The 12,770-nt window shown below is 51.4% G+C and overlaps 1 protein-coding gene across 1 annotated transcript in view; it reads right to left on the bottom strand.

Moving 5' to 3' along the window:
• Positions 1–12,770, bottom strand: part of sptbn5 (spectrin, beta, non-erythrocytic 5) — a 394,215-nt gene that overhangs the window by 157,078 nt on the left and 224,367 nt on the right. Inside the window, exons 40-42 of the mRNA XM_067991151.1 lie at positions 9,819–10,010; positions 8,864–8,953; positions 7,181–7,299 (exon numbers count right to left, since the gene is read on the bottom strand). Of these exons, the coding sequence (XP_067847252.1) occupies positions 7,181–7,299; positions 8,864–8,953; positions 9,819–10,010 (401 nt within the window). The remainder of the gene's footprint in view (positions 1–7,180; positions 7,300–8,863; positions 8,954–9,818; positions 10,011–12,770) is intronic.

The following is a 12,770-nucleotide window of genomic DNA, read 5'->3' as shown; positions in this document are numbered from 1 at the left end:
TTATACAGTGAGCGGAGAGATTATAGTGAGCAGAGAGATTATACAGTGAGCGGAGAGACGACACAGTGAGCGGAGAGATTATACAGTGAGTGGAGAGATTATACAGTGAGCAGAGAGATTATACAGTGAGCAGAGAGATTATACAGTGAGTGGAGAGACGACAGAGTGAGTGGAGAGATTATACAGTGAGCAGAGAGATTATACAGTGAGCGGAGAGATTATACAGTGAGCGGAGAGACGACACAGTGAGCAGAGAGATTATACAGTGAGCAGAGAGATTATACAGTGAGTGGAGAGACGACACAGTGAGTGGAGAGATTATTCAGTGAGCAGAGAGATTATACCGTGAGTGGAAAGATTATACAGTGAGCGGAGAGACGACACAGTGAGCGGAGAGATTATACAGTGAGCAGAGAGATTATACAGTGAGCAGAGAGATTATACAGTGAGTGGAGAGATGATACAGTGAGCAGAGAGATTATACAGTGAGTGGAGAGACGACACAGTGAGTGGAGAGATTATACAGTGAGCGGAGAGACGACACAGTGAGCAGAGAGATTATACAGTGAGCAGAGAGATTATACAGTGAGCGGAGAGATTATACAGTGAGTGGAGAGATTATACAGTGAGTGGAGAGACGACACAGTGAGCAGAGAGATTATACAGTGAGTGGAGAGATTATACAGTGAGCAGAGAGATTATACAGTGAGCGGAGAGATTATACAGTGAGCGGAGAGATTATACAGTGAGCAGAGAGATTATACAGTGAGTGGAGAGATTATACAGTGAGTGGAGAGACGACACAGTGAGCAGAGAGATTATACAGTGAGTGGAGAGACGGCACAGGGAGCAGAGAGATTATACAGTGAGTGGAGAGATTATACAGTGAGTGGAGAGATTATACAGTGAGTGGAGAGACGACACAGTGAGCGGAGAGATTATACAGTGAGCAGAGAGATTATACAGTGAGTGGAGAGATTATACAGTGAGTGGAGAGATTATACAGTGAGCGGAGAGATTATACAGTGAGCGGAGAGATTATACAGTGAGTGGAGAGATTATACAGTGAGTGGAGAGACGACACAGTGAGCGGAGAGATTATACAGTGAGCAGAGAGATTATACAGTGAGTGGAGAGATAATACAGTGAGCGGAGAGATTATACAGTGAGCGGAGAGACGACACAGTGAGTGGAGAGATTATACAGTGAGTCGAGAGACGACACAGTGAGCGGAGAGATTATACAGTGAGCGGAGAGATTATACAGTGAGTGGAGAGATTATACAGTGAGCGGAGAGATTATACAGTGAGTGGAGAGATGACACAGTGAGTGGAGAGATTATACAGTGAGCGGAGAGATTATACAGTGAGTGGAGAGATTATACAGTGAGTGGAGAGATTATACAGTGAGTGGAGAGACGGCACAGTGAGCAGAGAGACGACACAGTGAGCAGAGAGATTATAAAGTGAGCAGAGAGATTATACAGTGAGTGGAGAGACGACACAGTGAGCAGAGAGATTATACAGTGAGTGGAGAGACGGCACAGTGAGCGGAGAGATTATACAGTGAGTGGAGAGACGGAACAGTGAGCAGAGAGATTATACAGTGAGTGGAGAGACGGCACAGTGAGCAGAGAGATTATACAGTGAGTGGAGAGACGGCACAGTGAGCAGAGAGATTATACAGTGAGTGGAGAGACGACACAGTGAGCAGAGAGATTATACAGTGAGTGGAGAGATTATACAGTGAGCGGAGAAATTATACAGTGAGTGGAGAGATTATACAGTGAGCAGAGAGATTATACAGTGAGCGGAGAGATTATACAGTGAGTGGAGAGATTATACAGTGAGTGGAGAGACGACACAGTGAGCAGAGAGATTATACAGTGAGTGGAGAGACGGCACAGGGAGCAGAGAGATTATACAGTGAGTGGAGAGATTATACAGTGAGTGGAGAGATTATACAGTGAGTGGAGAGACGACACAGTGAGCGGAGAGATTATACAGTGAGCAGAGAGATTATACAGTGAGTGGAGAGATGACACAGTGAGTGGAGAGATTATACAGTGAGCGGAGAGATTATACAGTGAGTGGAGAGATTATACAGTAAGTGGAGAGACGACACAGTGAGCGGAGAGATTATACAGTGAGCAGAGAGATTATACAGTGAGTGGAGAGATTATACAGTGAGCGGAGAGATTATACAGTGAGCGGAGAGACGACACAGTGAGTGGAGAGATTATACAGTGAGTCGAGAGACGACACAGTGAGCGGAGAGATTATACAGTGAGCAGAGAGATTATGCAGTGAGCAGAGAGATTATACAGTGAGCGGAGAGATTATACAGTGAGTGGAGAGATGACACAGTGAGTGGAGAGATTATACAGTGAGCGGAGAGACGACACAGTGAGTGGAGAGATTATACAGTGAGCGGAGAGATTATACAGTGAGTGGAGAGACGGCACAGTGAGCAGAGAGATTATACAGTGAGTGGAGAGACGGCACAGTGAGCAGAGAGATTATACAGTGAGTGGAGAGACGGCACAGTGAGCAGAGAGATTATACAGTGAGTGGAGAGACGACACAGTGAGCAGAGAGATTATACAGTGAGTGGAGAGATTATACAGTGAGCGGAGAAATTATACAGTGAGTGGAGAGATTATACAGTGAGCAGAGAGACGACACAGTGAGCAGAGAGATTATACAGTGAGCGGAGAGATTATACAGTGAGCAGAGAGACGACAAAGTGAGCAGAGAGATTATACAGTGAGCGGAGAGACGACACAGTGAGTGGAGAGATTATACAGTGAGTGGAGAGATTATACAGTGAGTGGAGAGACGACACAGTGAGCGGAGAGACGACACAGTGAGCAGAGAGATTATACAGTGAGCGGAGAGATTATACAGTGAGCGGAGAGATTATACAGTGAGCGGAGAGATTATACAGTGAGCGGAGAGATTATACAGTGACGAGAGACGACACAGTGAGCGGAGAGATTATACTGTGAGTGGAGAGATTATACTGTGAGTGGAGAGATTATACTGTGAGTGGAGAGATTATACTGTGAGTGGAGAGACGACACAGTGAGTGGAGAGATTATACAGTGAGCGCTGGGACCACATGGTGCATTGTAGGGCACCCTACCACATGGTGCATTGTGGGGCACCCTACCACATGGTGCATTGTGGGGCACCCTACCACATGGTGCATTGTGGGGCACCCTACCACATGGTGCACTGTGGGGCACCTTACCACATGGTGCACTGTGGGGCACCCTACCACATGGTGCATTGTGGGGCACCCTACCACATGGTGCATTGTGGGGCACTCGACCACATGGTGCACTGTGGGGCACCCTACCACATGGTGCATTGTGGAGCACCCTACCACATGGTGCACTGTGGGGCACCCTACCACATGGTGCACTGTGGGGCACCCTACCACATGGTGCATTGTGGAGCATCCTACCACATGGTGCATTGTGGGGCACCCTACCACATGGTGCATTGTGGGGCACCCTACCACATGGTGCACTGTGGGGCACCCCACCACATGGTGCATTGTGGGATACCCTACCACCTGGTGCATTGTGGGGCACCCTACGACGGTGCATTGTGGGGCACCCTATGACATGGTGCATTGTGGGTCACCCTATGATATGGTGCATTGTGGGGCACCCTATGACATGGTGCATTGTGGGGCACCCTATGACATGGTGCATTGTGGGTCACCCTATGACATGGTGCATTGTGGGTCACCCTATGATATGGTGCATTGTGGGGCACCCTATGACATGGTGCACTGTGGGGCACCCTACAACGGTGCATTGTGGGGCACCCTACAACGGTGTATTGTGGGGCACCCTACAATGGTGCATTGTGAGATACCCTACAATGGTGCATTGTGAGATACCCTATGACAGGGTGCATTGTGGGTCACCCTATGACATGGTGCATTGTGGGTCACCCTACGACATGGTGCATTGTGGGGCACCCTATGACATGGTGCATTGTGGGGCACCGTATGACATGGTGCATTGTGGGATACCCTATGACATGGTGCATTGTGGGTCACCCTATGACATGGTGCATTGTGGGTCACCCTATGACATGGTGCATTGTGGGGCACCCTATGACATGGTGCATTGTGGGGCACCCTACAACGGTGCGTTGTGGGATACCCTATGACATGGTGCATTGTGGGTCACCCTACTACATGGTGCATTGTGGGGCACCCTATGACAGTGCATTGTGGGGCACCGTACGACGGTGCATTGTGGGATACCCTATGACATGGTGCATTGTGGGTCACCCTATGACATGGTGCATTGTGGGTCACCCTATGACATGGTGCTTTGTGGGGCACCCTATGACATGGTGCTTTGTGGGGCACCCTATGACAGTGCATTGTGGGGCACCGTACGACGGTGCATTGTGGGATACCCTATGACATGGTGCATTGTGGGTCACCCTATGACATGGTGCATTGTGGGGCACCCTATGACAGTGCATTGTGGGTCACCCTATGACATGGTGCATTGTTGGACACCCTACGACATGGTGCTCTTAGACTTCCAAAAGGCTTGAATGGTGATTGGTTAAACTCAAAGCCCTGGAGATTCAGAATAAATCTCAGGAATTGAGAAGAGATTGACTGAAGGGTTTGAGATAATGGGAGTTTATTACAGGAGATATATCCAGGTAGGGTGAATTTCCAAGTTGCCCCAGGGGCCAATACGAACTTGCATTGATAACTCAGACTCAGAAACTGAATGTAAATTGATCCAATCAAAATGGAATCATATAAGAATCAATTAGATACTGATATCAGGGGGTGGGGTCTTTCTGGATGGAAGAATTAAGATGGGTGGGCCAAATGGCCTTCTCATCTGTAATTTTCTTGTAATCATGAGCAAAGCAACTGGACCTCATCCTTGTGTTCAAATCCCTCCATAGCCTCACTCCTCCCTACTTCTGTTACCTCCCCCAGCCCTACAATCCTCTAAAGAACTGCATTCCTCCAACTCTGGCCTCTTGCGCATCCCCCGCTCCACCATTGGTGGCCGTGCCTTCAGCCATCTCGGCCCTAAGCTCTGGAATTTCCTCCCTAAACCTGTCCACCTCTCCTCCTTTAAGACACTCCTTAAAACCTACCTCTTTGACCAAGCTTTTGCCACCTGACTTAATATCTCCTTATGCGGCTCATTGTCAACTTTTGTGTGGTTACGCTCCTGTGAAGCCCTTCGGGACGTTTTACTACGTTGAAGGAGCTGTATAAATGCAAGCTGTTGTGTTGTGAATTTGAAAGTTGCACTGACCATGTGGCTCAGACTTCCAGTTTAACATTTTTAACCTCTCCCCTCCTCCCTTCTTCAATGTGTACTCAACCAACTGGCCATATATCACGGGTAATCCTCGACAATGAACAAGAAATTTTCTACTGAAGTATCACTAATTTTCCAGTCTAACTCCAGTAAATAGGGGTGGACAATCAGGCAGGCAGCTGTTCTGCCATCTTCCCCTGGCACACCGCCACTTCCAGGATTTTCTGCTGGAAATGATGGAGGCGATGAATATTTCTGCCCTAATAGGGGGTGGGCATATTCATATGGGGCAGTAATAGTGGTCAACGATCATATAACATCCTCCCATCATTAACACCTTCCAGGCAGGTAGAGGGGGATTGAAAATTAAATCCCCTCAGGGACTGTAGTCAATTACGGGTCACCAATTGCCTCCCTCTTCTTCGTGAAGGCTTCCCTCCCTCCCTCTTGGAAGGGCTCCCAGACACAGATGAGAATCCCGCTAAGAAACTGCCAAAATTATTGAAATGAGGCAGAGCCTGGAAATCCCACAGGGGATAGGGGCAGAATGAACGGGCGGGTGCAATGAGACAGAGCCTGGAAATCCCATGGGAGATAGGGGCAGAACGAACGGGCGGGTGCAATGAGACAGAGCCTGGAAATCCCACAGGGGATAGGGGCAGAACGAACGGGCGGGTGCAATGAGACAGAGCCTGGAAATCCCACAGGGGATAGGGGCAGAACGAACGGGCGGGTGCAATGAGACAGAGCCTGGAAATCCCACAGGGGATAGGGGCAGAATGAACGGGCGGGTGCAATGAAATCCCACGGGGGATAGGGGCAGAACGAACGGGCGGGTGCAATGAGACAGAGCCTGGAAATCCCATGGGAGATAGGGGCAGAATGAACGGGCGGGTGCAATGAAATCCCACAGGGGATAGGGGCAGAATGAACGGGCGGGTGCAATGAAATCCCACAGGGGATAGGGGCAGAATGAACGGGCGGGTGCAATGAAATCCCACAGGGGATAGGGGCAGAATGAACGGGCGGGTGCAATGAAATCCCACAGGGGATAGGGGCAGAATGAACGGGCGGGTGCAATGAAATCCCACGGGGGATAGGGGCAGAACGAACGGGCGGGTGCAATGAAATCCCACGGGGGATAGGGGCAGAACGAACGGGCGGGTGCAATGAAATCCCACGGGGGATAGGGGCAGAATGAACGGGCGGGTGCAATGAAATCCCACAGGGGATAGGGGCAGAACGAACGGGCGGGTGCAATGAAATCCCACGGGGGATAGGGGCAGAACGAACGGGCGGGTGCAATGAAATCCCACGGGGGATAGGGGCAGAACGAACGGGCGGGTGCAATGAAATCCCACAGGGGATAGGGGCAGAACGAACGGGCGGGTGCAATGAAATCCCACGGGGGATAGGGGCAGAACGAACGGGCGGGTGCAATGCCGGGCTTCTACTGAAGTGCAACATTTCAGCTTGAGAGTCAACAGGATATTTGACAATGGAGGGCCTGGTCCCTTGTCCTCACCCAACATCCACACTCAATTACTTTCCAGCAGGGGTTACTGGATTACAATCAGGAGTGGGGACCCTGGCTGATTTCCACCCCATCCTAATTCAGGCCAACTGAAGCTCCAACTGTAGTGGCTTAACTGCTAACTCAGCACAGACCAGAAGTGAATGGTGGGACCATCTTTGTCGATGTGGCTCAGTCCCACACTGCCCATTACTCACTCAGCTCTCTGTGTTTTGGTGTGCTGTGAGGTGAGGTCTGGCAGTGTTGGGGAATGGGCAGCTTCTCCAGTTGGTTTGCTACAGGAGTATGAAGGGGATGGGGGTGGGGGAGGGCTGCAGGCTGACCTTTCATTCAGCTGCTGTTTGCGTCGGTGAACGGTTGCAACATCATCTTTATCCCGCCGCTCCAGCCGGGCCGCCAGACTGTTGATGGTCTTGATGTGAGCATCATCCACTGTCACGTCCTGTGAATGATCAGAGGGTCGGGTCAATGCGTAGGCTTTACTGGAACAAGCGCTGTCACGTCAAAAGATCCGTCCTGTAACACGCGTTATTTGCCAAGAAATATTTGCGAGTTCCCATATATTTCTCGACTCTTGTCTCCCTGCAGACACGCACCAGCTTTAGCATCAAGGCAACTGCCTGACCTGCACTAAAACCAGGAGAGCAGCCCAGGGGCAAGGTTCCCACTGATCTACCGGGGCCTCCACGCACTTCACCCCGGTGGGAGTCCCTGGCCAAGCTGGGTGACAGGACTGAGATAGGGCACTCGCTGAGACGGGTTATTCAACTTGCGGCTCACCAAACCCTGGCTGCTCCAGTCACCGGTGCAAAAATCAGACCAGCTGTCCGGAAATCTAAAAATAAGCAAGGAATACCAGAGCTCGGGTTGTCTCAGGAATACTGCACAAACTCAAGTAATGTACACATTACTCACTGGTGCCTCCTCGGTTGTAGTAGCTGTTCCACACCAGGTGAGTTGCCATTGCTGGTGTGCCAGTCTCCTCAGGGAGGCTCCACTAGGTACATCAACAGGCTGGACAGTGAAGAACTTTCAAACAAGCTTTATTTTAAATAAGGAAGTACGTGCTTACTTAAAGCACGCAGTCAGATCTGGGGTTGAATCCAGCCCGGTTAAGTAGAAAGTCTCCTCTGTCTGCCAGATATAAGTGTCCCAAGTGAAACGAGTTTGTCTAATCTCAATTTACTGCCAACAATTCAGCAACAATTGGCATCAAATTTATTGCTGCCACTCCTCGAGCCATAAGCATTGCTGGCTTGCAAAATAAAAATATCCACAATGGCGCAGGAAGGGATGGTGTGAAGTATATCAGTGTGCAGAGGGAGCTTTACTTTGTATCTAACCCATGCTGTACCTGCCCTGGGAGTGTTTGATGGGACAGTGTAGAGGGAGCTTTACTCTGTATCTAACCCGTGCTGTACCTGCCCTGGGAGTGTTTGATGGGACAGTGTAGAGGGAGCTTTACTCTGTATCTAACCCGTGCTGTGCCTGCCCTGGGAGTGTTTGATGGGACAGTGTAGAGGGAGCTTTACTCTGTATCTAACCCGTGCTGTACCTGCCCTGGGAGTGTTTGATGGGACGGTGCAGAGGGAGCTTTACTCTGTATCTAACTCGTGCTATACCTGCCTGGGAGTGTTTGATGGGACAATGTAGGGGGAGCTTTACTCTGTATCTAACCCGTGCTGTGCCTGCCCTGGGAGTGTTTGATGGGACGGTGTAGAGGGAGCTTTACTCTGTATCTAACCCGTGCTGTACCTGCCCTGGGAGTGTTTGATGGGACGGTGTAGAGGGAGCTTTACTCTGTATCTAACCCGTACCTTCAATGTTGGTGGGTGTAGCAAGTAGAAAACCACTGTTCAATGATTTCCCTCATCCTGATGAGCATAAATAAATCTGCCTAAATCTGTGAAAGCAATACTGGCTGATAATGATCAGTGAGCGAGTGAACGGACAGAGGCTCAGTTAACACACCTGACATGCCATGAAGCTCTGAGGCGAGTACCTACCCCTTCTCCCCGGAACTTGCTGAGTTTTTTCTGCAATTGTAAGCAATGCTCGTAGTCCTTGCCAACATCGCCCACATTGATCATCACCTCCTGTTTGTGTGTGAAAAGAAATGGGATGGAACGACAAACACAGAGTTTAGGAAGTGCAGTCACAGGTCAATACATGAAATGGGTTTATTAAAGCAATGGAGAACTAATTCTATCCATCGGCAACCTCACCACCCCCCCACCCCGCTTCCCCAGGAACCAGGTCATGAGTGGGCTGGTACTGATCAGGTCATCACTTGGATATTTTCTCTATAGCTCCCCCCCCCCCTGATGGCTGAGTGGCTAAATGCTCCCCCCAGGATGGTAGTGAGCTGTACAGACCCAAGGTCTCAGGCCTCTGCTGGGTTAAAGGTGCTCAACCTGGGTCAGGGAAAGGAAAATCAGCCCGGCTTCCCACCGAACCTTTCTGGGTCTATCTATCCTTCTTAATGTAATTTTGTATTTTTAGTCACCGTCATTGGTGAGTCCCAGGTCCCGCTGACTCTCTCCACGAGCCTGATATCCAAGGTAAGCTATCAGTAACAAGCCCATAATAAAAAACACAACCTTTCTGCTAATTAGCCACATATGGAGCCCAATCTAGCGTAAGAAGAGGAGAGAAGAGCTAAAAGGTGAGAGCTGAGGTGACCTCTTTAAATGTACAGCAACACCGAATGCTTGTTTAATAGGGGCATGATCAATAAGGCAGTGAGGACATCACCGGGCCACGACCCTCTCAGTTAAATATGCCGATGGAAGTGATGGCCCAAGATGGGGCGGCCACAATAACGGCTGGGACCCCGTGTAACCAGTCCCCACCCTCGCCTGGTTCCCAGCTGGGAGAACTGGATGGATCTGAAGCCCAGTATCTGCTCACACGCTCCACCAAATGTCGTGACCATTCCACGAGAATTCCCACCACTCCTACCTTTTCTCTGATCCATGCTTCAACCTGTTCGACTTTCTGCAGGAATTCCAGGAAATCCCGGTTGTCCTCCAGCATTTTCCCACGTGCAGCCACTGCTTTCTTCAGCTGCTCCCAATGCTCCAGCAGCATCCTCATACTTCGACGGATCTCGCTGGATTTGGGGTGGTGCCCAGACAGCAGCAGCTCCCCTGTCTGTATCGGTGTAAATTCAAGGAGCACGGTGAGGGGAACTTCCTCAAAGCAACACAACTATGCAGGAGTGACGTTAAGCCAAGGAAGTACCGTGTCAAAGAGGTACCGAGGACGCAGGAAGTACCGTGTCAAAGAGGTACCGAGGACGCAGGAAGTACCGTGTCAAAGAGGTACCGAGGACGCAGGAAGTACCGTGTCAAAGAGGTACGGGGGACGCAGGAAGTACCGTGTCAAAGAGGTACGGAGGACGCAGGAAGTACCGTGTCAAAGAGGTACCGAGGACGCAGGAAGTACCGTGTCACAAGAGGTACGGGGGACGCAGGAAGTACCGTGTAAAAGAGGTACGGAGGACGCAGGAAGTACCGTGTCAAAGAGGTACCGAGGACGCAGGAAGTACCGTGTCAAAGAGGTACGGAGGACGCAGGAAGTACCGTGTCACAAGAGGTACCGAGGACGCAGGAAGTACCGTGTCAAAGAGGTACGGAGGATGCAGGAAGTACCGTGTCACAAGAGGTACCGAGGACGCAGGAAGTACCGTGTCACAAGAGGTACGGGGGACGCAGGAAGTACCGTGTAAAAGAGGTACGGAGGACGCAGGAAGTACCGTGTCAAAGAGGTACCGAGGACGCAGGAAGTACCGTGTCACAAGAGGTACCGAGGACGCAGGAAGTACCGTGTCAAAGAGGTACCGAGGACACAGGAAGTACCGTGTAAAAGAGGTACGGAGGACGCAGGAAGTACCGTGTAAAAGAGGTACGGAGGACGCAGGAAGTACCGTGTCACAAGAGGTACGGGGGACGCAGGAAGTACCGTGTCACAAGAGGTACGGAGGACGCAGGAAGTACCGTGTCACAAGAGGTACCGAGGACGCAGGAAGTACCGTGTCACAAGAGGTACCGAGGACGCAGGAAGTACCGTGTAAAAGAGGTACCGAGGACGCAGGATGTACCGTGTCAAAGAGGTACGGGGGACGCAGGAAGTACCGTGTCACAAGAGGTACGGAGGACGCAGGAAGTACTGTGTCACAAGAGGTACCGAGGACGCAGGAAGTACCGTGTCACAAGAGGTACGGGGGACGCAGGAAGTACCGTGTCACAAGAGGTACGGGGGACGCAGGAAGTACCGTGTCACAAGAGGTACGGGGGACGCGGGAAGTACCGTGTCACAAGAGGTACGGAGGACGCAGGAAGTACCGTGTCACAAGAGGTACGGAGGACGCAGGAAGTACTGTGTCACAAGAGGTACGGAGGACGCAGGAAGTACCGTGTCACAAGAGGTACGGGGAACGCAGGAAGTACCGTGTCACAAGAGGTACGGGGGACGCAGGAAGTACCGTGTCACAAGAGGTACGGGGGACGCAGGAAGTACCGTGTCACAAGAGGTACGGAGGACGCAGGAAGTACCGTGTCAAGGAGGTACCGAGGACGCAGGAAGTACCGTGTCACAAGAGGTACCGAGGACGCAGGAAGTACCGTGTCACAAGAGGTACGGGGGACGCAGGAATTACCGTGTCACAAGAGGTACCGAGGACGCAGGAAGTACCGTGTCAAGGAGGTACCGAGGACGCAGGAAGTACCGTGTCAAAAGAGGTACCGAGGACGCAGGAAGTACCGTGTCACAAGAGGTACGGAGGACGCAGGAAGTACCGTGTAAAAGAGGTACGGAGGACGCAGGAAGTACCGTGTCACAGAGGTACGGAGGACGCAGGAAGTACCGTGTCACAAGAGGTACGGAGGACGCAGGAAGTACCGTGTCACAAGAGGTACGGAGGACGCAGGAAGTACCGTGTCAAAGAGGTACGGAGGACGCAGGAAGTACCGTGTCAAAGAGGTACCGAGGACGCAGGAAGTACCGTGTCACAAGAGGTACGGGGGACGCAGGAAGTACTGTGTAAAAGAGGTACGGAGGACGCAGGAAGTACCGTGTAAAAGAGGTACGGAGGACGCAGGAAGTACCGTGTCACAAGAGGTACGGAGGACGCAGGAAGTACCGTGTCAAAGAGGTACGGAGGACGCAGGAAGTACCGTGTCAAAGAGGTACCGAGGACGCAGGATGTACCGTGTCACAAGAGGTACGGGGGACACAGGAAGTACCGTGTCACAAGAGGTACGGGGGACACAGGAAGTACCGTGTCACAAGAGGTACGGAGGACGCAGGAAGTACCGTGTCACAAGAAGTACCGAGGACGCAGGAAGTACCGTGTCAAAGAGGTACCGAGGAAGCAGGAAGTACCGTGTCAAAGAGGTACCGAGGACGCAGGAAGTACCGTGTCAAAGAGGTACGGAGGACGCAGGAAGTACCGTGTCAAAGAGGTACCGTGGACGCAGGAAGTACCGTGTCACAAGAGGTACGGGGGACGCAGGAAGTACCGTGTCAAAGAGGTACCGAGGACGCAGGAAGTACCGTGTCACAGAGGTACGGAGGACGCAGGAAGTACCGTGTCAAAGAGGTACCGTGGACGCAGGAAGTACCGTGTCACAAGAGGTACGGGGGACGCAGGAAGTACCGTGTCAAAGAGGTACCGAGGACGCAGGAAGTACCGTGTCAAAGAGGTCCGGGGGACGCAGGAAGTACCGTGTCACAAGAGGTACCGAGGACGCAGGAAGTACCGTGTCACAAGAGGTACGGGGGACGCAGGAAGTACCGTGTCACAAGAGGTACGGGGGACGCAGGATGTACCGTGTCAAAGAGGTACCGAAGACGCAGGAAGTACCGTGTCAAAGAGGTACGGGGGACGCAGGAAGTACCGTGTCACAAGAG

The sequence above is a fragment of the Heptranchias perlo genome, chromosome 10, assembly GCF_035084215.1.
Source record: "Heptranchias perlo isolate sHepPer1 chromosome 10, sHepPer1.hap1, whole genome shotgun sequence".
In the NCBI taxonomy this organism is placed as follows: Eukaryota; Metazoa; Chordata; class Chondrichthyes; order Hexanchiformes; family Hexanchidae; genus Heptranchias; species Heptranchias perlo.
Note: the sequence above shows the minus strand (reverse complement) of the source record. Positions and strands in the feature narration are given on the sequence as shown.